The sequence below is a fragment of the Canis lupus genome, chromosome 32, assembly GCF_048164855.1.
Source record: "Canis lupus baileyi chromosome 32, mCanLup2.hap1, whole genome shotgun sequence".
NCBI classification, from domain to species: domain Eukaryota; kingdom Metazoa; phylum Chordata; class Mammalia; order Carnivora; family Canidae; genus Canis; species Canis lupus.
The window spans coordinates 10,377,263-10,404,493 of record NC_132869.1 but is presented as its reverse complement, the minus strand read 5'-3'; the positions used below and the strand labels follow the sequence as shown (position 1 = coordinate 10,404,493).

Genomic DNA, 27,231 nt, shown 5'->3' with positions numbered 1-27,231 from the left:
CAAACAGTTTTTTTCCATTTTAATTAAAATTCTTTTTTTCTTTCTAATTTTTTAGGGGGGTGGGGGAGGAGGGTCAGAGGAAGAAGGAAAGAGAAAATCTTAAGCAGGCTCCACACTCGTTGTGGCTCACTTTCACCATGCTGAAATCATGACCTGAGCCACAATGAAGAGTCCTACACCAGCAGGGAGAGCAGCAGAGGGAGAGGGGGGAGCAGACTACACCAGCAGGGAGAGCAGCAGAGGGAGGGGGGGAAGCTGACTCCATGCTGAGAGAGCTGAGCCCAACTCAGGGCTAGATCTCAGGACCTGAAGATCATGACCTGAGCTGAGGGCAGATGCTTAACCCACTGAGCCAGCCAGGCACCCCTTTAATTAAAATCCTTAATTGCTCATCTTGTGAGCCTCCATGCACAAAGGCTGCTTAGTGGATACCTAATGAAAGATGGTGAGTAATGGGTAACCAGTATGTTTGTAAAACTTTTTTCTTGTTTTAAATAATGAAGTATAATTATAATCATTGTTTTATTATTTGTAACATTCCTTGGCCAGATTGCATTTAAATGATTTTTTTTTCATAATGATATAAATAATCTTTTGGTCAGCATTTCTTTGTCTTAGAGGAGGACAACGAGCAATAATTACATTAAAGAAAGAATCAGCTAAAAACCTAACACAGGGGATCCCTGGGTGACTCAGCGGTTTAATGCCTGCCTTTGGCCCAGGGCGCTATCCTGGAGTCCCGGGATCGAGTCCCACATCGGACTCCCTGCATGGAGCCTGCTTCTCCCTCCTCCTGTGTCTCTGCCTCTCTCTCTCTCTCTATGTCTATCATAAATAAATAAATAAATCTTTAAAAAAAAAAAAAAAAAACCTAACACAATTTTCAGTTGTTTCTACTTCCCTACATATGTTTTTTTACCTGTTTTAATAGTAATACAGATATTTATTATTCATTTTCATCTGATATATTTAATATAAAGAATTTCTATGCATATATATAGCTTTTAAATAGTTATTTTAATGCCTATAATATTTTATCAAGTTTTATCATAAATTTACATAGCTGTTTTTTTTTTTTTTTATGATAGTCACAGACAGAGAGAGAGAGAGAGAGAGAGGCAAAGACATAGGCAGAGGGAGAAGCAGGCTCCATGCACTAGGAGCCTGATGTGGGATTCGATCCTGGGTCTCCAGGATCATGCCCTGGGCCAAAGGCAGGCGCCAAACCGCTGTGCCACCCAGGGATCCCTACATAGCTGTTATTTAGTGAACACTTTAGGTTTCCAGCTCTTTGCCATTATATATATTTTTTCTAAAGATTTTTATTAAAAAAATAAATAAATAAAGATTTTTATTTACTTGAGAAAGAGTGAGTGAGAGAGAGCACAAGCAGGGAGAGGAGCAGAGGAAGATGGAGAAGCAGGCTCCCCATTGAGCAGGGAGCCCATTGTGGGACTCCATCTCAGGACCCTGGGAACATGACCTGAGCCGAAGGCAGAAGCTTAACCAACTGAGCCCACCCAGGCACCCTCCCTGCTCTTTGCTATTATAAAAATATTGTAATTAACATATTTTTGAATATAACTTTTCTATTCAATGAATTTCTTAGATTGAATTTGCACAAGTGAGATAATTGTATCAGAGTATGTGTATATTTTATTTTATTTTTTATTTTTTATTTGAGTATAGTTGACAATGTTAATTAGCTTCAGGTGTACAACTTAGTGATTTGACTAGTTTATTCATTATGCTGTGCTCACCACAAGTGTACCTACCCCTCTGTCATCGTACATCGCTAGTACAATATCATTGACTGTATTCCTAATGCTATGCCTTTTATTCCTGTGACTTATTCATTCCATAACTGGAAACCTGTTCCACTTCCCTCTCCCATTCACTCATTTTGTCCAATACTTCACCCTCTTTCCTTTCTGGCAACTATCAGTTTGTTCTCTGTATTTATAGGTCTGATTCCCCTTTTTGTTTGTTCATTTTTTTTTTTTTAAGATACCACTTATGAGGAGCACCTGGGTGGCTCAGTGGTTGAGCATCTGCCTTTGGCTGAGGTTGTGATCCTGGGGTCCTGGGATCAAGTCCTGTATCAGGCCCCCTGCAGGGAGCCTGTTTCTCCCTCTGCTTATGTGTCTGCCTGTCTGTGTCTCTCATGAATAAATAAAATCTTAAAAAAAAAAAGGTTCCACTCTGAGTGGAACCGTATGGTATTTGTCATCCTTAGTCTAAATTATTTTGCTTAGGATAGTATCCTCTCAGTTCATCCAAGTTATCTCCTATTTTTATGGATCTCCTATTTTTATGGCTGTGTAGTATTCCATTGTGTGTGTGTATGTGTGTGTGTATGTGTGCATGCACATGCATGAGCATATGTACCACATTTTCCTTTTCCATTCTCTATTGATGGATACTTAGGTTGCTTCCATATCTTGGCTATTGTAAATAATGCTGCATTAAACATAGGGGTGCATATATCTTTTCAAATTAATGTTTTCATTTTCTTTGGGTAATTACACAATAGTGGAATTATTGGATCAAATGGTATTTCTATTTTCAATTTTTTGAGGAACCTCCACAATGTTTTCTACAGTAACTGTACCAGGTTACCTTTCCATGAACACTGTATGAGGTTTTCTTTTTCTCCACATCCTCATGAACATTTGTTATTTCTTGACTTTTTAATTTTAGCCATTCTAATTGGTGCAAAGTAGTATCTTGTTGTGGTTTTGATTTGCATTTCCCTGATGGTGAGAGATGTTGAACATCTTTTCATGTGTTGCCCATTTGGATGTTGGATTTTTTAGATGGTTTGTTTGTGGGGTTTTTGGTGTTGAGTAGTATAAGTTCTTTATGTATTTTGGATGTGAACCCCTTATTGGATATATTATCTGCAAAGATCTTCTCCCATTCATTCAATATGTTGTCTTTTATTTTGTTGATGGTTTCCTTTGCTGTGCAAAAGCTTTTCATTCTGATGTAGTGTCAATAGTTTATTTTTGCTTTTGTTTTTCTCGCCAAAGGAGACATATCTAGAAAAATGTTCTGTGGCCAATGTTAGAGAAATTACTGCCTATATTTTCTTCTAGGACTTCATGGTGTCAGGTCTCACATTTAGGTCTTTAATATTTTTTTAGTTTATTTTTGTGTATGATGTTAGTAAGTGGTCTACTTCCATTTTTTTTACATGTAGCTGTCCAGTTTTCCCAGCACCATTTATTGAAGAGACTGTGTTTTCCTCATGTATATTCTTGCCTCCTTTGTCATTAATTGATCATATAAGCATGGGTTTATTTCTGGGCTGTCTGTTCTGTTCTATTGATGTATGTGTCTATTTTTGCGCCTCTACTATATACTGTTTTGATTATTGCAGCTTTGTAGGATATCTTGGAATCTGGGATTGTGATACCTCTAGCTTTGTTCTTTCTCAGGATTGCTTTGGTTATTTGGAGTGTTTTGTGGTTCCATACAAATTTCAGTATTAATTTTTTCTAGTTCTGTGAAAAATGCTATTGGTATTTTGATAGAGGTTGCATTGAATGTGTAAATTACTTTGGACTATAGGGATTTTAACAATATTTGTTTTTCCAGTTCATGAACATGGGATGTCTTTCTATTTGTGTCATTTTCATTTTCTTTCATCAGTGTTTTATAGTTTTTAGAGCACAGGTCTTTCACCTCTTTGGTTAAATTTATTCCTGGGTATCTTATTCTTTTTGGTGCAATTGAACATGGGGGTTTTAAAAATTTATCTTTTTGCTTTTTCATTACTAGTATATAGAAATGCTACTGATTCTGTTTATTAATTTTGTGTCCTGCCACTTTGCTGAATTCATTATTCCCTCTACTAGTTTTTTGGTGGAGTCTTTAGGATTTTCTATGTTTTTATTCTTGCTATAAATTACTGTTTGCACAAATTCATGTTTTTTTTTTCTTTTGTGGATTATGTATAAACAAAATTCATTCTCAAATTTCTTAGGTTCTGTTTTTGGTCTTCAGTACCTTGTGGTATTATATAGCTACCAGTTTGTAATAAAATATTGGCTAATATTTGAGTGATTACCAGCATTGTCTTAAGAACATTTTATAGATTTTGCCTTTATAACAACCATTTAAGTGTTATTACTATTTCTACCCCTATTTATAAAAATGAGGAAACTGTGGCTTAGCAAAGTTAAATAACTCAGCAATGATTACATAGTTGGTAAAGGTCTTCTGACTCCAAAGCCTGTGCCCTGAATAATGTCTTCCTGATGTCAAGCTGTTTAAATTACTAGATTTAAAGCATTATCAGGCAGTCACCATTACTTTTGAGATTTTTAATTTTTCTTAATGAAACCATGGCAAGATCATTGATTCCTTTTGTGATATTTCTTGACCCTTTGTGGTTTTTAGTTCACTCTGGTGCTCTATTAAAATATATCATTGGAGCGCCTGGGTGGCTCAGTTTGTTGAGCTTCCCAACTCTTGATTTCAGCTCAGGTCATATCTCAGGGTCCTGGAATCAAGCTCCACATCAGGCTCTGTGCTCAGGGTGGGACAAGCGTCTGCTTGTCCCATTCCCTCTGCTCCTTCTCTGTACCCCCTGTTCATGCTCATTTGCTCTCTCAAAGAAATAAATAAAATCTTAAAAAAAAAAAAAAAGATATGTTTGTGTTCTACTGAAAGATTTCTGTGGTGTATTTGGAGTGTTCTAGTATAGGCTTGATGGATTCTAGGAGCAGGACTCCATCTGGAGAAGAGACATACTTGATCTGGGACCTCTTATGTACAATGCAATTGGAGGGTGGGTGGTCTACAAAGTAGCAGATCTTGAGGTGGCTCCTACCCCCCACCCCTGCTCTACTCCCATCAGGGAGACAAGGTTTTAGTGAAGTCACTGAATCCAGATGACAGCGAGGAGAATGGAGACAAGCTATGCGTGCCACAAGCCTGAGGATACCCCTCTGAGTTTGCTACAGGTGCTTCAATGTGATATCAGGCACTCATACTGACCCCTGTGATTCCACCAGAGCAGCACCACTCAAGAGAACTCCAGGGGTTAAATCTGGGTGCTTCCTCCTTGGTACACTCTACTCTTCCTTTTGGAACTCAGAGGCCAGTCAGTTCTACTTTGTTTCTCACTTCTGATTACTTCCAAGTCCCTCTGGTGAACTGTCCCCTTCCATCTTTACACATGGCTCCAGGTTTTTTTCTTTCCTCTGGGCTAGCCTCTCATTCTTTCTCTGTTTGTCAGACTTTTCCTTTGGGCAACTAATGATAACTATAACATATCACACTTACCTAGCATATGTTATGGGCAAGAGCGCTGTTCTCAGTGCTTTATGTATATTACTTGTATTGTCTCCTTTAATCCTCACAATGACCCTAGAATGTAGGCATTGTTATTATGCCAGCTTTACGCATGATGAAACTGAGGCAGAGAAAATTTAATTCATCCATGATCACACAGTTACTAAATAGGAAAGGTGGGACTTGAATCCAGGAGTAAGGTTTCAGAGTCTGTGGTCTTGTGCTCTTAGTCATTAAAATATCCTGCTTTTCCACAGGATAAAAATTTCCCTACACACTGAAGCTTTCTCAGAATGGACCTTCAACGATATTGTCTTTTATTTGCATACAAAAGGGCAGCAAAGTACTAATGTATACTTGTCTAGCCACTTGGAATACTTCTATAACCAGGGAATATAGCTTACCAGGAAAAAACAACCCCACAAATGATGTGCTCATGAATGAATATTAAAAATCATATGAGGAAAACCATAGAGAGAGCCAGCAAACCCAGTGATGGCAAAATTAACACTTCTAGAACTAGACACAGCAAAATGAAAGAAACATTAAGCATTTGAAAATATGATTATATATAAAAGAAGGAACAGAACCATGGTAAAATAACTGGATAATTGGAATCAGGGGTAGACACTTCTACTAGTTATAGATCAAAATTCAAATTTCAAAAAGCTTAATACTTAAGCTATAAAAAAGTATGATTTGATTATTTTCAGATGAATTGATGAAATGTAAGGTAGACTTGAGAAATATCACCCAGTTGTCAGAAAAGGATGAACTGATGGAAAATATGAATGAAAGGTCAAGAAATAGAACCAATAGAATGAGGCCAAATATAAGTCCAATATGAGTTCCAGAAGAAGAGAATAAAGAGAGTAGGGCAAAATTCAAAAAGGCAGTGGTTGATAATTTTCTAGAAATAAGGAAGACAGGAGGCAGCCCTGGTGACTCAGCGGTTTAGCACCGCCTTCAGCCCAAGGCGTGATCCTGGGAACCTGGGATTGACTACCATGTCGGGCTTCCTGCATAGAGCCTGCTTCTCCCTCTGCCTGTGTCTCTGCCTCTCTCTTTCTCTGTGTTTCTCATGAATAAATAAATAAAATCTTAAAAAAAAAAAAAAGAAGGAAGGAAGACATAAATCCTATGATTAAGGAAACGTGCCAAATTCCAAATATTTTAGTGAGACTGCAGAATTTTTAGTTTGTTGGGAAACCAACTCTCTCATATGCCTTTTGTGGAGGTTCATTTAGCAATATATATATATATATATATATATGTAAGTCTTTTGACTCAGAAATTTTTGCTTCTAGGAATTTGTCCTTAGTATATAATCAGTTTAGTTTCCAAAGATTTATATATATAAGGATGTTGATCTCAGCATTATACTATAGAGATAGATATATAGGAAACAGCTTTAAAAAACTCACCAGTATGCAAAGATGAATAAATTTGGGTATAATTGTAAAAGCACTGTTGCTTTTACGTAGCTGTTAAAATGATAAAGATCTATTTTTATTTACTGTCATAGATTGTTGATATGGTGACAGCATCTAGTTAAAAACCAATGTGCAGGGGCTCCTGGGTGGCTCAGTTGGTTATATATCTGACTTTGGCTGAGGCCTTGTGTTGTCTTGGCACTCAGCAGGAGTCTTCTTGTCTCCCTCTCCTTCTGCCCCTCCCCCTGCTCTTGCGCTCTCTGGCTCTCTGTCTCTCAAATAAAATCTTAACAAACAAACAAAACAACAAAAACTGTGCATAGATCGGTCCCACTGGCATAAACAAAAGTTTGTATATATAACAAGAGGTTTGGAAGGATAAGTGATTTAAGCTTACAGATGATTACCACTAGGTAGGTATTTTACTTTTTCCTTTATTATTTATTTATTTATTTATTTATTTATTTATTTATTTATTTATTTTTATTATTTATTTTTACTCTCTTGTTTATTCTTCTTTATTATTTATTTATTCATTGTCTAAATTAAAAATTAACTATGTGTTACCTTAATAATTATAAGAAACAATAAAGCGTTTCTCTTGAGAAATAAAAAAAAAAACCTCAAACAAAAATGGTGCTATAAAGTTCTAGACCTCTCAAATAATTAGAGCAGTCCTAACGGCCAAGATATACATTGTATTACACAGTAATCAAACTGTGCCCTCAGAGCAAGATTCTTGCGTTTTGTTCTCTTTTGTTTCATCCTGCCTTTTCTTCTCTATGCAGCTTTCAGTTAGTCACCATATTTTTCAGTTTTTTCCTCTTCTTTGTAAAACAAAATATATGCTCTCACTGTACTTTATAGCTATTGCATAAGTGAGCTCATTTTTAAAACTGGAAATAAATGGATTAAAGTTAATTAAAATCTGTCTATCCTTTCTGTTTTGCCAGTGGTGGTGAGCAGCCGGGAAAGATGTCGTGAGTCAATGAGCAAGGATAATAAAAATTGGTCAAAGATGTCATCCTTTCTTATATTTATCTTCTGGTAGGAAAAGCTGTTTTTGCAGCTGTAGCTTATCCTGTCTGCAGGCCATGTTGAGAAGCTGAGCAGCAGTCTAACCCTGATCACTGCCCAGAGAAGGATTTCCTCAGGGCTCCATAGAGATTATAATTAGAGCTCAACGTGACTTGGCATGTTTTTGCTTTCAGTGCTGGGGAAGGGCTCTCTTTATATTTGGGGGAAAAACAAAACAAAACAATGAGTACATTGAGATGCTCAGTATGGTGAAGGCTGACAGTGAGTGGCTGTGGTAGTGCTCTCTGGCTGTCATCAGAATTTCCTACTGAGCATATAAAATTAAGATTCCCAGGACCTCCAGGATTCTCATTGGTTGGGCTGAGACCTAGGAATCTGTAGTTTTTAAAAAAAATTTTTTAGAGATTTTATTTATTTATTCATGAGAGACACACACAGAGAGGCAGAGATGCAGGCAGAGGGAGAAGCAGGCTCCATGCAAGGAGCCCAATGTGGGACTCAATCCCAGGACTCCAGGATCATGCTCTGGGCCAAAGGCAGGCACTAAACTACTAAGCCACCCAGGGATCCCCCAGAATCTGTATTTTAAAAGCTTCCCAGGTGATCCTAATGATTATGAAGATTTAGGAACCATAGATCTATGGCATGGTGTAGTAATAGGAGGTGTCTACTCCACGTAAAGTATTTATGTTTCTCGGGCAGCCTGGGTGGCTCAGCAGTAACCTGAGGTGCAACCTCAAAGGTAGCAACCAACGCCTTTGGTCCAGGGTGTGATCCTGGAGACCCAGGATCAAGTCCCACGTTGGGTTCCCAGTATGGAGCCTGCTTCTCCCTCTGCCTATGTCTCTGCCTCTGTGTGTGTGTGTGTGTGTGTGTGTGTGAGATGAATAAATAAATAAAATCTTTTTAAAACATTATGTTTCTCAGTGTTCCATCCTCCTTTTCCCCCTTATCTTCTTTTTCTGTTTTCTCACTTTAAAAAATTATCAAATATGTTATTTCTTGGGGTACCTGGGTGGCTCAGTTGGCTAAGTGGCTGACTTGATTTTGGCTCAGGTCGTGATCTCAGGGTGGTGAGATCAAACTTCACATTAGGCTCCACGCTGGGAGTGAGGTCTGCTTAAGATTCTCTCTGTACCCCCCTTCCTCTAAAATAATAATAACAACAATAATAAGAATAATATAAAATTTGTTTTTAAAAATGTTATTTCTCAATTTTTACCTATGTAAATCCTGTGTATATTTATGGGACTACTAAATGAGGTTGCTGACCATTGCCTGGGATCTAGAATGTCACCTAAATAGTATTTTGGTATCGTGTGTATTTGTGTATGCATATCTACCCAAATGTCCTATAGATACTATTTACCAGTATCTACTCTCCGAAAGATGATATATAGCTTTCATGCTAAAATTATGAGACATAAAAAGCAAGAAAAATAACCCACAGTCAAGAGATATAAGGAATCAAAGATCTGAACTCAGGTATGATCCAGATATTGAAATTATTAGAGAGAGAATTTTTATTCTGATAATCCAGAATAATCTCCCTATCTTGAGGTCAACTGATCAGGAACCTTAATTCCTCTTTGTCATGTAACCTAATATATTCATAGGTTATAGGAATTAGTATATAGATATCTTTGGTGGTGGGGCATTATTCTGTTTACCACCCAAACTACATGTAATTAGAATCACAGAAGGAGAAGTGAGAGAGAATAGGGCAGCAGAAATACTTGAAGAATTGTTGACTGGCCAGGAATTTTCCAAAGATAATAAAAGGTAACAAACCATAGATCCAAGAAGATCAGAGTGCCCTAACCAGGTGTATAGACACACACACACACACACACACACACACACACACACACACACACATTTCTAGACACATCATATTCAAACTGCTAAAAACCAAAGAGAAAGAATATCTTGAAGGAAGTTAGAGAAAACAGACAAAACATGCAGAAGAACAAATATAAGATTTAAGGCAGGCATATTACCAGAAACTACAAAATCCAAAAGACAATAAAGTGACTTTTGTCAAGTACTGGAGAAAAACCCTGCTCAACTCAGAAAATTATATCCAGAAACATATCTTTCAAAAGTGAAGGAAAAAGAGAGATGTTTTCAGACAAACTTTGAGAGAATTACTTACTAGCAGACCTCTACAAGAAATGTTAAGTTTTTTAGGCATGAGGAACATGATACCCGGCCGAAACTTGGGTATACATGAAGAAATGAACTCTCAAAGTGATTAAAGTGAAGATAAATATAAAAAAACTTTTCTCAGGACACCTGGGTAGCTTAGTCAGTCAAGTGTCTGCCTTCGGCTCATGTCATGATCCAGTGGTCCGGGATCCTTTCCCACATCAGGCTCCTTGCTCTTCAGGGGGTCTTCTTCTTCTACCCCTCCTCCTGCTTGTGCTCTCTCTTCTCTTTCTCTTTTTTTTTTTAATTTGGGAAAGCTTTATTTCCTGTTCACATCTCCATTATTTGATCCTTAACAAGTTTCTATTTATTTTTTTTAATTTTTATTTATTTATTTATTTATGATAGTCACAGAGAGAGAGAGAGAGAGAGAGAGAGAGAGGCAGAGACACAGGCAGAGGGAGAAGCAGGCTCCATGCAGGAAGCCCAATGTGGGACCCGATCCCGGGACTCCAGGATTACGCCCTGGGTAGAAGGCAGACGCCCAACCACTGAGCCACCCAGGCATCCCAGAGTCAAAATTTTTTAGAGGGAAAATTTAGTTGGAAAAAAATTTCTGGTTATTTCAAGGTTTGTCAAACACCATGAGTCGTAGTTAATTGACATGTCCATATCTTCAACATCAATTATTCAACATCAATTATTTTTAAGTAGCAAGTATATGCTGTAAAGAGAAGTCTTTATTTGTATTTTAGATTGAGAGGAATGATAGAGGACATGCATGCATGAATGTGTATGTGTATGCTCATGTGCTGGTAAGTGTGTGTGTGAGAGAGAGAAAGAGAGAGAGAAGAGAGAGAATTTATTTTTCTTATGTGTGATCAATTAGAGATTCATTGTTTGTGCTCCTCTTCTGATATTGTGGTCTAATTCAGGTTCTTAGAATCAAATAAGTCCGTTTTTAAGTGAGGAGAGAGATAGTTTAGAAAATGGGAAGAACACAGGCTTCTTCAGTTTCTTTCTTTCTGAGAGAGAGAGCACAAGCAAGGGGTGCAGCAGAAGGAGAGGGAGAAGCAGGTTCCCTACTGAGCAGGGAACCCAAACTGGGCTCGATCCCAGGACCCCAGGATTATAACCTGAGCCGAAGGCAGAGGCTTAACCATCTGAGCCATCTAGGTCCCTCTCAGCTTCAGGTTCTTTTTTTTTTTTTGCTTCAGGTTCTTAATAGCAAAAGGGATTAGGCTCCAGATGCCACCTACAGTTTTGTAAATAAGTGGAGATAAAATATGATTATAGCAGTCTCAGGTTTTTCAATAATAACTCATTGAAAACAAGTTTCCTCCTTCACAAATGTGAACATAACAATAAAATGTATGATTAAAAAACAACAATAAAACAGTATGCCTGACACACTTGAGAAAGAGTGGGAAAGATAGGAGAGTAGAGTATGAGGAATGATGGAAGTTAGCTTCAGTTAAGTTTCAAAAGAGTCTACTGTATGCTTGAGAGAACCTGGCCCATAGCCTGTCCCCTCTTTTGTAATGAATTTTCCTCTTTGTTACTCACAGTGTTTTACTCAACATAATCTACCAAACTAAGAAGATTAACAATGATAAGAGAGAAAAAAATCCTAAAAATCTTGATTTAGAAAAAGGAAAGATTGTAATGGGAAATTCCCAGTAAGCTGGAAACAACCCTGATTTTGACAATTGAAGATACTGACATGTACTCTGTCTTCCTGTGGTAGACTTCTTTCTCTCTCTTTGTTCTTTCTTTTTCCTTCCTTCCTCCCTCCCTCCCTTCCTCCATTCCTCCCTCCCTTCCTTCCTTCCTTCCTTCCTTCCTTCCTTCCTTCCTTCCTTCCTTCCTTCCTTCCTTCCTTCCTTCCTTCCCTCCTTTCCTCCTTTCAGATTTTATTTACTTATGTATTTATTTAGAGCACACGAGCCTCAAGCAGACTCCCTACTGACCACGAGCCCGTCTCAGGCTTGATTGCTTGATCTCATGCCTGAGCTGAAATCAGGTGTGTGATGCTTAACCAACTGAGCAGGAGGGCAGATTTAAGTGGGCTATTTCATTGTTGAATGGTTACCAGAGTTTAGGTCCTCTATGTAAACCTTAAGTGAGGAAAAGATGCTTTAGCAAGATTCTAATCTGTGCTTTAGTGGGAAAAGGCCAGGGGAAAAATCCAAATCACCAGAGCTTCAAATACATCATTATTGCTCAGTCTCTCCCCTTGGTCACAGAAAATCTTGAGGGGGCCTGAGGTGTTGGTAATCGTATCAACAGCTCTTACACTGAATAAGTGTATATATCTTCACACTACTGGTTTCTTCTCACCAAGGCAACATACTAATGTAAGGAAAGTTTGGGGGGGCACCTGGGTGGCGCAGTTGGTTAGGCATCTGCCTTTGGCTCAGGTCATGATCCCAGGGTCCTAGGATAGAGCACTGGTTTGGGCACCCTGCTCAGTGGGGAGCCTGCTTCTCCCCCTGCTCCCTGCTCATGATCTCTGTGCCTCTTCTCTCTCTCAGATAAATAAATAAAAATCTTGAAAAAAAAAAAAAAAAGTTTGGGAGGGAATTTCCTGAAAGCAGGTGGCCTACTTACCTAAACACATGGCTATTTTTTTTTTTTTACGTTGCCTGGCAGATAAGAGGTAGGCTGTAGAATATTCATATTTGAAGAAAGTCTCTTGACAGTAAGTTAGATCAATCTCTGAGGCACTGAGGCAGCTCCTTGTGGTGACCGGTTGCAGTCTGAGCCCTGCTATTCCTCCCTGACTCTATCCCAAGTGAAGCTGAGCTGTTGGCTCAGTGCGTTAGAGTGCATTCTCTGAGCATGTGCACAGAAGGTAGCCGTGTCCTTGGGTCATGACTGATTGACCCAATGGACCTGGTTCACCAGATACAAGCTTTACCAGTAAAATAGGCTGCCCTGCCTACCTGAAAACTTGGATCCTGGGAGACTCTTGAGGAGGCTACAGCCTCTGTTTAGAACTAGTGTTTCTGGAACTTTCCTCCGGGGCCAACCGTATCTGGGGTATGTGTTATCAAGTCCAGATTCCCAGTCCTATACCTATTAATTGTGATTCAGTATATCTGGTATAGCCATTCCGATGCACAGTGAGGTTTGGGAACTACTAACTTAGAATATTCTCACACGATGGACATACTACAAAAGGTGTTATCTTACCATAGAGATGTTTGCTTACCATTTGTCTCCTGATTTTACAAATCAATTTATTCAATAAATATTTACTGACTGCCTATTCTATGCCAGATACCAAGCAAGGCAGTGGAGCTGTAACAGTAAACAACATTGGCATGATTTTTGTCCTCATGAAATGGAGGGAAACAAGTAAACAAATTAGTAATTATGGTAAGAGCTATGAAGACCCCAACAGGATATTGTAGTAGAGTATAATGGAGGGAGGAGCAGTGAGTATTTAAAATAAAAAGCTAAAAAATAAAAAAATAAATAAAATAAAATAAAATAAAATAAAATAAAATAAAATAAAATAAAATAAAATAAAAAGCTGGTTAAGGATGGCCTTCTGAGGAGGTGGCAGTTACATTAAGACCTAACTTAGGGGCACCTGGGTGACTCAGTGGTTGAGCGTTTGCCTTTGGCTCAGGTCGGGATCTCCCGGGGAACCTGCTTCTCCCTCTACCTATGTTTCTGCCTCTCTTTCTTTGTCTCTCATGAGTAAATAAATACAAATCTTAAAAAAAAAAAAAAAAAAAAAAAAAAAAAAAAAAAACTAACTTAAAGGGAACCAGACATAGGAGGATTTTAGGCAGGATAAAAAAAACTTGTGCCAAGACATTGGGACAGGTTCAACTTTAATCCTATTTTGAGAATAGAAAGAAAGGCCAGAATGGCTGGTGCCTAACAAGCCCAGGGAAGAAAAGAGTGAGATTAGGCAGGTAGACACCAGATGGTGTAGACTTTTGAGGACCAAGGGGGTGGTAATAGATGAAGAGAGAAAGGGAATCAGGCATTTTGTTGGAAATAGGACTGTGGAATTGAAGAGAGGTCTAACATCAGACAAGAATATGGGAGTCATCAGCATGTAGATGAAGAGCCACCTGAATGGGTTATCTTGCCTAGAGAGCAGCTGTAGAGAGAGGGTAGAGAAGGCCTTAGTAAGGAAGACTAGGAGCAGCCAGGACATGAGAGGGTGGGAGGGTAGGAGGAAAACCAGGAGATTATAGGCCTGTGGAAGCCCCAGTAGGAGAATACTCAAAGATGTGTCATTGCATCATTGCTGCCTAGAATACTACAATCTCACACTCTAGCCGCTAGCTTCAAGTCGCTATTAAGGATACCAGATGTAGGGATCCCTGGGTGGCTCAGCGGTTTGGCGCCTGCCTTTGGCCCAGGGCGCGGTCCTGGAGTCCCAGGATTGAGTCCTGCATCGGGCTCCCGGTGTGGAGCCTGCTTCTCCCTCCTCCTGTGTCTCTGCCTCTCTCTCTCTATGTCTATCATAAATAAATAAATAAATCTTAAAAAAAAAAAAAAAAAAAAAGGATACCAGATGTGACTAGTACAAATTGAAACATGTAAGTGTAAAACAAAATAGGGGTACCTGGGTGGCTCAGCTGGTTAAGCATCTGCTTTTGGCTCAGGTCCTGATCTCAGGGTCTTGGGGTTGAGCCCCGCATGGAGCTCCCTGCTCAGTAGGGGGTCTGCTTCTCTCTCCCTTGCCCCTCCTCCAACTCCTGCTTTCTCTCTCTCTCAAATAAATAAAATCTTTTAAAAATAAGTGTAAAACAAACTGCACTATGGACACCTAAAATGAATTTGATGTTATACAACATATTATATTTCAATTTAAAAAATGCACACCAAATTTCAAAGACAGGACAAAAAACAAGAATGATAAGTATTTCATCAATACTTTTAAATTAAGTAGTGATTATATGTTGAAATGATGAAGTTTGTGATATATTGGGTTAAATGAAGTATACTTTTAAAATTTCACTTGCTTTTTACTTTTGAAAAATATGGCTGCTAGAAATTTTTAATTACACATGTGGCCTGCGTCATATCTGTCTTGCAGAGTTTTGGCAACGTGAAGGTCATTGGCAAACTTGGTAAGAGTAGACTGCCCGAGATCAAGTAATACCTAGCAAATTCTTCATACTCAGATGAGACTGAGTCATCATCTAATACTGTTATGTCTAAAACTAAACAACAAAACTCACCATCAAAAATTCTTCTAGACTTTATGATGAGCACATAAGTGATTTAATAATTTCACTTAAACTGACAATATAATACAGAAGTATTTACATGAAATCCTTTGAAATCAACTCTCAAATGTGGTTTTTCGATCTTTTTTAACCTGTTCCTTTCTTTCCTTTTTTGTCTTCTTTCTTTGTTTCATTTAATTTTTTATTTTTAATTTTAAAAACTTTTTAATTTTATTTATTTATTTATTTATTTATTTATTTATTTATTTATTTATTTGCACATCTGGCCAGGAAACTTCATGGTGTTATGGTCAACTTGCCGCACAACCGTGTTCAAATCTGTCACCAACAGGTTCATTAAAAACCTGGCCTGCTCCGGGATTTGTGCCAGCCTGGTCTGCGTGCCCTTTGACATCATCCTCAGCACCAGTCCTCACTGTTGCTGGTGGATCTACACCATGCTCTTCTGCAAGGTTGTCAAATTTCTGCACAAAGTCTTCTGCTCTGTGACGATCCTCAGCTTCCCTGCCATTGCCTTGGACAGGTAAGATCAGGTAGCCAGGGATTGGACTTCTTTTATTTCAAGTGCATTGAAAAATTAGCATCACAAAGCAAAGGGTGACTAGACAATGCTTTGTGGTCAATAGAGAATGTCTGAAATAGATGCCTCACAAAAGACATGTTGATTGCATGGCAGCCATGGCTAAAATAGGACCTTGAGAAAAGAAGTGGTATTGGGGCGGGGATTACACCATGAGGTTGCTGGGGCAGGCTGGATCCTGGAGTAGCTTCAACTTGGATGGAATTAGTGGTATTTGCATTGCAATTTGTAATAGATTGCTGATCTGATTGATGATTCTGCAATTAGTGCTTTTTGATGTAGGATGAAACATTTTTGGAAGAACAAGGAAACAATTCAGTGGTTATTTAACAAATGATTGGACAGCCCAGTTGGACCTGGTAAGATAATACCAGAATTCCTTTGGAGGATTGATTTCCAAGCCTTTATATTTCTCTTCCCATCCTCTTTTAAAGGATGTTCAGTTGGAAATGAATCCTATCTTAGCTGCTACCATCATACATAATTTGATCCAATTTATCGGGGTCAGGAGTAAAGATCTCAGTAATCAGCAGCTTCCTGCCTTCTTTTGTTGTGAGCGTTTAATGAATACAGTTTGAAATAATAATACGTTTTAGAGAATAGAAGTAAATAAGCAAATGAGCTGAGGAGTATTTTGCATCCATGAGTACTTTTGATTTCAAAATTTACAGAGAGGAAAAGTTGCCGAGGGGAAAGTGCTGGCTCTTCTGCCCTTATCCCCATTGATAAATTTAACTGGATTTTAGATGAATTTGGAATTTTAAAACTCTCTATCCATTCAAAACATACTTAATACCTTAATGAACTCAGAGGGCATGGATTGTAGAACCAATCTGTGGAGTGTCACTTCAGCCTCAGGCCTGCAACTCTGAATTTATCAGTTGCCCAGGGTCATCTGCATGGAGGGATAGAGTCACACAAAGTCCCCAGCATACTAGGAGGAGTTACTGACTTTGGGGTTAAGAGAGGGGAGTCTGGAGCCTCAAGCTGGCTTTAAGCCCTACCCACCCTCTGTTCTTGTGCTGGGTTGCTTAGGGCAAAGTGGCTCAACCTTTCTGAGCCTGTTTCCTCAGCAGTAAGAAAAATTAAATGAATTATTTATGATCTGTGCTTGGATAAGCTGCACCAATATTTGTTTGTCTTTCTCTAGGTTTCCCTTTCAATTGGCACATTTTTCCTTAGATATATTGTCTGCAGTCATTGCACCATCAGATCTTGCTGCGAGCTACTCTAGCTCTTTGGGAGTTTCTCACTAGAAATTCACCATTTACAGGGGCAGGCAAAGCAAGTGACAAAGCCAAGTGTTACTGGCCGGATTGCAGTTCTGTGTCTGCATTCCTGTTCATAGGGGTCAGTAATTCAGCAGATGCAGCTAATACTTTATAGGTATTTAGACTCAGTAGGCAGGACTTTCTGTTTTCTTGGGAGAGAAATCAGAAATCTGGAGTTTTACCATTTATTTTATTTTTATTTTTTATTTATTTATTTTTTAAAGATTTTATTTATTTATTCATGAGAATATACAGAGAGGAGAGAGAGGCAGAGACACAGGCAGAGGGAGAAGCAGGCTCCATGCAGGGAGCCCGACGCGGGACTCGATCCCGGGTCATGCTCTGGGCCGAAGGCGGTGCTAAGCCGCTGAGCCACCCAGGCTGCCCACCGTTTTATTTTTTAAAGATTTTATTTTTATTTTATTTGTTTATTTAAATTATTTATTAATAGAGACAGAGAGGGGCAGAGACATAGGCAGAGGGAGAATTAGGCTTCCCATGGGGAGTGTGATACAGGACTCGATCCCAGGACTCCCGGATCACATTCTGAGCCAAAGGCAGATGTTCAACCACTGAGCCACCCAGGTGCCCCAAGATTTTATTTTTTTAAGCGATGGCTCAAACTCAGAACCCCTAGAACAAGAGTGGCGCACACTGAGCTAGCCAGACACCCCGAATTTTATTGTTTTTAAATGTTGGCAACTAATTTTCATTCAAAAGGATTATATGGATCACTCAAGCCCTTCAACAAGCTCTATGTGATGCCATTTTGTGTGTCTCTTTTGTGCTTGGCAAGAGGCCTTTGAAAATCTAGAAAGTGCCATTGCACAGCACTGGACTCTTAACAGTGCAAAGTCATAGTGGAAAATCTAATTATACACTGGGGGATGCCCTAATGCATGTTGTGTTGAACCATTGTGCATTCGTGGCAGGGGTCCTTCTGATGCCCCTTGTGCCACCTGCTTAGTAGTTTTAGTCTTCAGTCTGCATTGTGGACTTTTCTTTCCTGAGAGTTTTTTCCAGCAGTTTTGTGGAGATATTATTTACATATCATAGAATTCACCCATTTTAAGTGTATAAGCCAATGGAGTTTAGTATAATTACAGCATTGTGTGGCCATTACCACAACCAATCTTTTTTTTTTTTTTTTCACAACCAATCTTTAGAACAGTTCCATCACCCTAAAAAGAGACCTCCTGCTCATTTACATTCATTCCCCCTTCCCACTTGCAGACATAGGCAACCACTAATCTACTCTCTTCTCTGTCTGTATATGTTTGCTTTGGGGAGAGGGGGCGGTATTTCATTTTGTGGAATCAAGCAATGTGTTCTTTTATGTCAGGCTTCTTTCACTCAGCTTCATGATTTCTGGATTCATCCGTGCCTGAACATCAGTGTTTCATCCCTTTTTCCCCCAGTTCTGTTGAGATATAATTGATGTATAGTAACATATACATTTAAGGTGTACAGCAAAATGACTGGACTTACATATATTGTGGAAGGATTACTGGAGTAAATTTACTTAACATCCATCGTGTCATGCAGATATGAAAAAAGAAATGAAAAGAAGAAAAAAATGTTTTTTTTCTTGTGATGAGAACTCTTAGGATCTACTCTTAAAATTTTGCTCCATTCTTTTTTATTGCTGAATAATATTCCACTGTATGGATGTACCATATTTTGTTGGCCCACTTACTAGTTGATAGACATTTGGGTTGTTTCCACTTTTTGGCTCTTTATTTATTTTTTTTTTTAAGATTTTAGTTATTCATGAGAGACACAGAGAGACAGAATCCTAGGCAGAGGGAGAAGTAGGCTCCCCACGAGGAGCCTGATATGGGACCCAATCACAGGACCCCAGATCACGACCTGAGCCAAAGGCAGACTCAACCACTGAGCCACCCAAGTACCCTCCACTTTTTGGCTCTTGTGAATAGTGGCTGCTATGAATCCTTAAAGATTTTTACAATAGGATGCAACAAGAGTGAGGATGCATTCTTCTGAACTGTTGGTTACTATACCTTGAAGCAGTGCAGTCATCCTCGTGGGTTGTTCTGGGCCCTTTGTCTTAGACAAGAAAAACATGTAAACAATAAGAAATCCTTATTTTCTTTCCAGCCAAAAATCGATTGTATTTTTACTATCATAAAAAAAAAAGTAAATATGCCCTTTAGTTAGAGAAAGAAGGCTAGTAAAAAAAAAAATCCCATTTTATTACTTAGGGAAACAAGTTACTGGCAAGTGTAGTGTGGTGTCCATGAAGACAAAGGGAAGACAATTTTTTCTCTCACTTTCTTGAATACTTGTTTCCTGGCTCTGAGTCAGTGAGTTCATTGGGAGGCCACTTCCTGCATCATCTTCTAGAGATATGAATATTAGCAAATGATTTCTAGTAAGCCTGTGTGCTTTTCCAACACACAGTGGAAGTGTGGTTTTGTTACCTGTCAGTTGACCAATGGGAATGTATTTATGCATGGATGCCGCACCTGGGCACTGGATTGAGAAGTTGTGATTAGAAAAGTGCATCTATATTCAGAGAAAAAAAAATCAGGAGCATGCATAACCTCTGCACTTATTTTTCTCTTTTTTCTCCCTCCCAGAAAGAGATCTAGAACACATTTCACCATGCTCCGTCCATTCGTGATCATCCATGGTCATGTTGTGCTTATATTGCATCTCCCTCAGCCTGGAACATTCTCCCTCAGCTTGTTCCCTACCAGACTTCACCCAGTGCCATCTTCTGTTGACATTTTCCCAGGTGCTCCTTTTCCTGTCCCTCCTTTGTGCATACCTCTAGAAGAGCCATCATCTCCTTGGTTATAACTGCTCGTTTGCATGCCTTTTCCCCCACAGAGTTTATAGAGACATTATTGTGTGTCTTTCCATCTTTGTAACGCGGTACCTGGTGCCGTACCTGGCACATTGGTGGTGCTCAGAGATCCTCATGACAGGAAGGCATGCATATTTCTCTGGCCCCCACGAGCAATGAATGTTAATAGAATTGTAAGGTCGACTCCAGCTTTAGCAACCGTGGAGGTGTATGCTCCCCATAGGTCTGATGGCTAGTGATAGCCCCTTCATGACAGATTTAGCTCGTAGGGTCTGAAGAATTACTCAGTTTCCCTATGTCACTGGTGATATTGAAACCAGGTGCTTTTGGAATTCTGATTACAAAATAATCAAGTGAAAGCTTGAAGGAAGAAATATCTGATCTGATTTTAACAAAAATCTAATCATGCGGGCATTTTAGACTTCTTAATCATGAGGGTTATTAAGTGATTATCATGGGAACAATGGCTATGGAGCAGGCATACTTTTTGTCAGTTGAATTGATTTTGTGCAAGGACAGTCTGTTCTTTACATGGGGTTCTTCTGCCTCGAGCAGCTGTAAATGCTAATGATGTCCATGCATGCACGATTGCATGAGTCTGCTTTAGATATGTGTGTGGACAAACTTCTTTCTACTAGTGGCTTTGAAAACTGAATAAGCTCCTCTAGCCCATGTAAATTTTTTTTTTACAAGTTACCCTTTACCCTTAAATTGGAAAATTGATGTCTTTACAGCAGGTGGAGACATCCTTTATATTGAGGGCACTCCTTGGCATCTAATGCTGGTGGCGATATTTACAAAGTTAGCTATGAAATGAAATTACAAAAAAAAAAAAAGAAATGAAATTACATACTGGTTTTCCTGATAGTCTTGAGAATCCCATATGACAGGGCTCTTCTCTGCTCATTTGAAACGTTACTTTTATGTTTATTTGTTTTTTGGCCTTAGTAATGCTTCTATTGTACAGCAAAGTCTAAGATCTGGCTTCCTAGTTCCCCCAGTGTGATTCCCTCTGTCTTAGACAGAATAAAAGATCTTGACTCATTTTTTCCTCTTCTCTCCTACTTTTGGTAATATAGATTCCCCTGATTTAAACAATATATTCTCCTGTGAAATGAATTTCACTTGTGCATTTTGCAGGTATTACTCCGTCCTTTATCCATTGGAGAGAAAAATATCTGATGCCAGGTCCCGTGAACTGGTGATGTACATCTGGGCCCATGCAGTGGTGGCCAGCATTCCTGTGTTTGCAGTGACGGATGTGGCTGACATCTATGCCATGTCCACCTGCACCGAAGTCTGGAGCAAGTCGTTGGGCCACCTGCTATATGTTCTGATCTACAACATCACTACAGTCATCGTGCCTGTGGCTGTGGTCTTCCTCTTCTTGATACTGATCCGACGGGCCCTGAGTGCTAGTCAGAAGAAGAAGGTCATCATAGCAGCACTTCGGACCCCCCAGAATACCATCTCTATCCCCTATGCCTCCCAGCGGGAGGCAGAGCTGCATGCCACCCTGCTCTCCATGGTGATGGTCTTCATCTTATGTAGTGTGCCCTATGCCACCCTGGTTGTCTATCAGACAGTGCTCAACGTCCCTGACACATCTGTCTTCCTGCTGCTCACTGCCATTTGGCTGCCCAAGGTCTCCCTGTTGGCGAATCCTGTGCTCTTTCTGACTGTGAACAAGTCTGTCCGCAAATGCTTGGTAGGGACATTGGTACAACTGCACCACCGGTACAGTCGCCGTAATGTAGTTAGTGCAGGGAGTGGGGTGGCTGAGGCCAGCCTGGAGCCCAGCATGCGCTCGGGCAGCCAGCTCCTGGAGATGTTCCACATTGGTCAGCAGCAGATCTTTAAGCCCACAGAGGATGAGGAAGAGAGTGAAGCCAAGTACACTGGCTCAGCTGACCTCCAGGCCAAGGAGATACTTGGTACCTGCCCAGAGGGAGGGCAGGGGCCACAGTTTGCACCTCCCACACCACTCCTAGGCACAGTAGACTCTCTATCCCAGGTGGTACCAACAGCCCCTGTGGAACCTGAATCATTGCCTGACAAGTATTCCCTGCAGTTTGGCTTTGGGCCTTTTGAGTTGCCTCCTCAGTGGCTCTCAGAGACCCGAAACAGCAAGAAGCGGCTGCTTCCTCCCTTGGGTAACACCCCAGAGGAGCTTATTCAGACAAAGATGCCCAAGGTAGGCAGGGTGGAGCGGAAGATGAGCAGAAACAATAAAGTGAGCATTTTTCCAAAGGTGGATTCCTAGTAAGGATTGTAAATCCCTGGAAGCAACAGGGAGCTCCCACGCTCCTGCCTTCCCTTCCCTCTGGCTGGCCCTAGGATTTATGTGATCTTATTGCAACTGAGTATGGGTTGACTCCTCCTGTGTGGGCCTGATGCTTTTTGAATGAGAGGGAAATCTATGTAAGATCAAGTGTCCTCTTTATTGAGGGAGTATATATATATATTTATCTCAGTGATCTGTGTCCTTAGTAAAGTTTGCATTCCTCTCTGTGGAGACAAAAGCTGGGCGTGTGGAACAGGTCTTGGAATGGGTACTCCATAGGCATTTTCTGAGGACTCTTTGGTTCCTGGGCCCAGCAGAGAGTACAGGGAGAGAAGAATGTCTCTGAGCTCAAAGGGAGTGCGGGCACTCTAAGGGAAGCCCAAGATAATTATGGAGTGGTGTGGCCACAAAGAAAATAATGCCTGTTCGATTGACTCAAATATGACAAATATTAAAAATGTTTAGTATTGATCTGTATATTCAGGGAAGATAGGGACTTGGCATTTGACACCTTTTCTCTGGGAGGCCTGATTGTATGACTCAGTTTCTCCTGAAGTCCTTCATCTCTTTCACTGGGATATAGATAAAGAATGGCGATTCCACCCCCATTTGACAGACAAGGCAAAAGATGTGCCACGGGGTAAGGGAGGAGAGATAATCCTGACATTCTCTGGATTATCCTGACATTCTCCTGGCATCACTAAAGCCTCAGGAACCTGTGTCTGCAGTGTTGGTTGGGAAACACTACAAGTGCTTTACTATGTCTTTCCCCCTTAAATTGCATATTTTCAACTAATGAGAGAGAGAAGGTAAGAGGTAGAGAAGAAGGAAATGTCCAAACCCTGTAGTCTCTTCTCTTCAACATTGATTTCATGTGAAAGGGGCTATATCAAATCAGTAGGAGTGAAGTATATTGAAAAAAGTATCTTGTGCAAATTTTTGGAATTAAAAGGTAATTTAAAAATGCAGAGTTAGTGTAAACTAGGCCCTCTGGAAACATCGAGCTAAAAATACTTCATTAGGAAAGGTGCTTCTGCCCAAAGGAGGGAAAGATGCCTTCCTTCCGTAGAGGACTCCAGAGCGGGGTGTGGCCAGTCTCATTTTCAGTCTCTTTTTGGACACAAAGGAGGAACAGGACAGGGAGAAAGATGTAACCAGTTTAAAATGCCAAGGCAGGACCCAGCCCCAGTGAGCCCTTCACTTCCTCTCTTCTGGTAAAGTTTTAGCAGGAGTCAGAATGGAAGAGGGAGGAAGACTGTGTTCTTAACAGATTAGCCTCCTGGGTGTGTGTGTGGGGGGTGCTCTCACAGGCAATTCAAGTCCACTTTAGGGAGGATGCCACCAGGCTAAATTCAAACCGTTGATGACACTTCACTTTTAATGACAGCAAATCAAGTGTCAGCTCCACTCTTCTATCTGGGACATGTTGTACTTGTTAATAGTATGTTGGTGGCAGAGGTGGCAATCCAGTGCCCTGAGCGAGCTTGAATGAAAGTGGGAGTTCTCACCGGCAAACTTCCTTCCGCATCCCAGGGGCAGTGGTCCTCATGGATCACTTCCTTGTCCTTTGGAGGAAGCTCAGACTATGTGTAGGGAGTTTCCTTTTGCTCTTCTCTCCTGGGTGTGGTGTCTTGTGATTCCAGAATATGAGCCCAAGGTCCCTTTCCTGGAAGAGGGAAAGCCTTCCTCTTCGTGTTGTGTCTCCTTGGCAGCATTGTGTGCTCTCGGCACACACAGGGGCCTGCCACCGCCTCTCTCCTGGCCTCCCAGGCCTTCTGTGCATGCCATCTGTAGCACCATGCCCCCTGATAGTTAACTGTGGCCCTTCAAGCTTATCTTTCAAAACCTTCACAATTGTTACAACTTTCCTCCAGGGGAAACATCATCTGTCAGAAAACTGTGTCCACTTTAGAAGAATCTGTCAAATGTAGCCACTTAGGTGTTGTTCTGATAATATCTATGTACATCTTAATACATTCTGGTGAGGCGGAATTTGGTAGTTATTTCTTATGTATGTTTGAAGCAGATGGTTGACTTCTAACAGGTCATTGCCAGGTGTATTTCTATAGTCTTTGAAGAATTCCATTTTAATAAAAAACTGAAAAGCCGTTTCCAAACGCAAAAAAGGTTGCATGAGCTATGGGTTTTTTTGTTGTTGTTGTTTCTTCTGTTCCCTCTCGAGTGAGCATATTCCTGTAAATGCTGAATGTTGATTTAATCAAAATCATAGCAATATCAGGGAGGTAGAGGAGAAGTAGGGGGATGATTGTGCAGGAGAGCATCTACCCTGACAGGATGCAATGCAATGCAATGATGTCCAGAATGGATGATGCAAAACAGAATACACATATTTTGGAATATGGAGATGTATGACTGTGGCTGAATTATTGCAAGTCCTTGACTGCTTTGTGTGTTTGTTTTAAACCTTTTTGTTATATTTTATTTTTATTTTTTAAAGATTTTTATTTATTCGTGAAACACAGAGAGAGAGGGAAACAGAGACACAGGCAGAGGGAGAAGCAGGCTCCATGCAGGGAGCCTGATGTGGGACTCGATCCAGGGTCTCCAGGATCACACCCCGGACCAAAGGCAGCACTAAACCACTGAGCCACCGGGGCTGCCCTTTTTGTTATATTTTAAAACAATCTACATGTGAGGCACTTGGGTGGCTCAGTCAGTTAAGCATCTGCCTTCAGCTTAGGTCATGACCTGAGGTCCTGGGATCAAGCCCTGCCTTACACTCACTTCTCAGCAGAGTCTGCTTCTCCTTTCTCTCTCCCTCTGCCTCCCCCTGTGCCCTTGCTTGTGCTATCTCTCTGTCTCAAATAAATAAAATCTTTTTTTTAAAAAAATAAAATAATCTACATATATAGATAAAAATACAAATCAACTTAAAAACCTGAATTTTGGGACGCCTGGATGGCTTAGCAGTTGAGCATCTGTCTTTGGCTCAGGACGTGATCCCGGGGTCCCGGGATCGAGTCCCACATTGGGCTCCCTGCGAGGAGCCTGCTTCTCCTTCTGCCTATGTCTCTGCCTCTCTCTGTGTCTCTCATGAATAAATAAAAATAAATCTTAAAAAATTTTTTTCTGAATTTTGCAGCACACCATCAGACTAAACAAATGAAAAATAGAAGAAACCATAAGCATCATTAAAGGGAATTGAGAAAATTAGACAATTCAGGCTTTCAGAGTAACTAATGGCTTTCTGCTGATACACTCAAATAATGTCAGTTTACTCAGATAATTCCTTTGGTTCAGCTCTATGAACTGGGCAGTTATAGGCTGTTTTGAATTCTATTTCCCTCCTATCTTTTCTCAGTAACCAAGAAGTAATATTTCTTCTTTCTTTTTTTGTGTGTATTTAATAAAATACCTTTGACAATGATTGCTACTTTTTTTTAAAGATGTTATTTATCTATTTGACAAAGAGAACCAGAGAGCACAAATGAGGGGAACAGCAGAGGGAGTGAGAGAACTCCCCACTGAGCAGGGGCCTGATTTGGGCTTTGATCCCAGGAACTTGGTTAATGACTGAGCCACCCTGGCACCCCTGATTGCTACTTTTTTTTTTTTTTTTTAAAGATCTTATTTGTTTATTCGTGAGAGACACACAGAGAGAGGCAGAGACATAGGCAGAGGAAGAAGCAGGCTCCCCATGGGGTGCCTGATACTGGACTCGATCCCGGGACTCTGGGATCATACCCAGAGCCAAAGGCAGACACTCAAACACTGAGCCACCCAGGTGCCCCTGATTGCTACTTTTTAGGAGCAAGTTTAAGTAATGCTAGTTTATTTACTTTAGAAATGTAGAACCTAGGCAGCCCTGGTGGTGCAGCGGTTTAGTGCCACCTGCAGCCTGGGGTGTGATCCTGGAGACCCAGGATGGAGTCCCACATCGGGCTCCCTGCATGGAGCCTGCTTCTTCCTCTGCCTGTGTCTCTGCCAATCTCTGTGTGTGTGTGTGTGTCTCTATGAATAAATAAATTAAAAAAAATGTAGAACCCACCTAATATTTTAGATTTATACAAAAATATTAAGTTTAATGAATCCAACTATTCTGGAATTTGTTTGCTTATTTGTAATTTATCTTAAGATAAATATCTAAAGACAATATCTAAAGTGAACACTATATAAGTACATTTGCATTAACTGCTTCAAGACATTAGAATATTATCTAGAACGTCTCAATTAGTTTTAATTTATAATACTCTCTGCCTTAAAGTTTGTTCCCTTGGTAGCATTTGGCTTCTCACTGCCTGCTTTGTATTTGTATATGATGTTTCACTGGAGGATATTAAAGCACAGCCCACAGACTTTCTGTAGGCAATGATATGATCTCTATTCTGCAGCTGGGGAACCAGAGACACAGATGGCCACGTCATTAGTTCTCAGAGATGAAGCAAGTTAGAGACAGAGCTGAAAACAGTACAGAAGGCATTAAGGCCCCATTCTTTCACTGCACCCTCCAAAGTACTGATGATCATTATCATCCACTGTTACCATGATTATTTTTGAATACCCACTTGGCACATGTTATTAAACTGTATTGGGGACTGGATTAAAACCCTTAATGCCTGACAGCTGCTTTTCTCAGTGTTATTCCTCAAATTTCCTTTGGCTCCATGATTTCCCATTTCACCGTAGAGTAATTTGGTGCAGATTAAACGTTAAGAAACTCTTAATGGAAAAAAAAAAAAAAGAAACTCTTAATGGGATGCTAAGTTTGAGATCATTCGGCTGAGAGTATTCACAGACATCGTCTTCTGTCTCATGTTCTCCTTGTTAATTTCTGCACCGAGGTTACCCTTCGTTTAGTTTAAGAGTCATCACCATCAAATACTCTCAGCCATTGGCCACGCTCCCGCAGGGACACTTGATACTAGTTTTCTGCAAGCATCTGAAATGTTTACAAGATTCATTCATTCAGAACACTAAATATTACTGTATTTCATAATGCTATTATAGTCGAGTATAAAGTACTTAAGATATGGTTCCTGCCCTCTAGATGGCCTGGGGGAGAGAAGAAAGCCCTTTTAAGAGATGGAGTAATGCTCACGTGCTAACAAGAAGTGCTGATGGAGGGATCCCTGAGTGGCGCAGCGGTTTGGCGCCTGCCTTTGGCCC

General features: G+C 40.2%; 1 protein-coding gene across 3 annotated transcripts in view; it reads left to right on the top strand.

Annotated features, from left to right (window-relative positions):
• The window catches only part of GPR176 (G protein-coupled receptor 176), a 133,661-nt gene extending 106,974 nt beyond the window's left edge, over nt 1–26,687 (top strand). For 2 of the 3 annotated variants that reach the window (XM_072809697.1, XM_072809698.1), the window contains 2 exons: nt 15,471–15,662; nt 20,961–26,687. In XM_072809697.1, coding sequence (XP_072665798.1) covers nt 15,471–15,662; nt 20,961–22,083 — 1,315 coding nt within the window. In that variant the 3' untranslated portion in view covers nt 22,084–26,687. Of the gene's footprint in view, nt 1–15,409; nt 15,663–20,960 lie in introns of all 3 variants that reach the window. The other variant, XM_072809699.1, reaches the window with a different exon arrangement.
• Nucleotides 26,688–27,231: the final 544 nt, after the last annotated feature.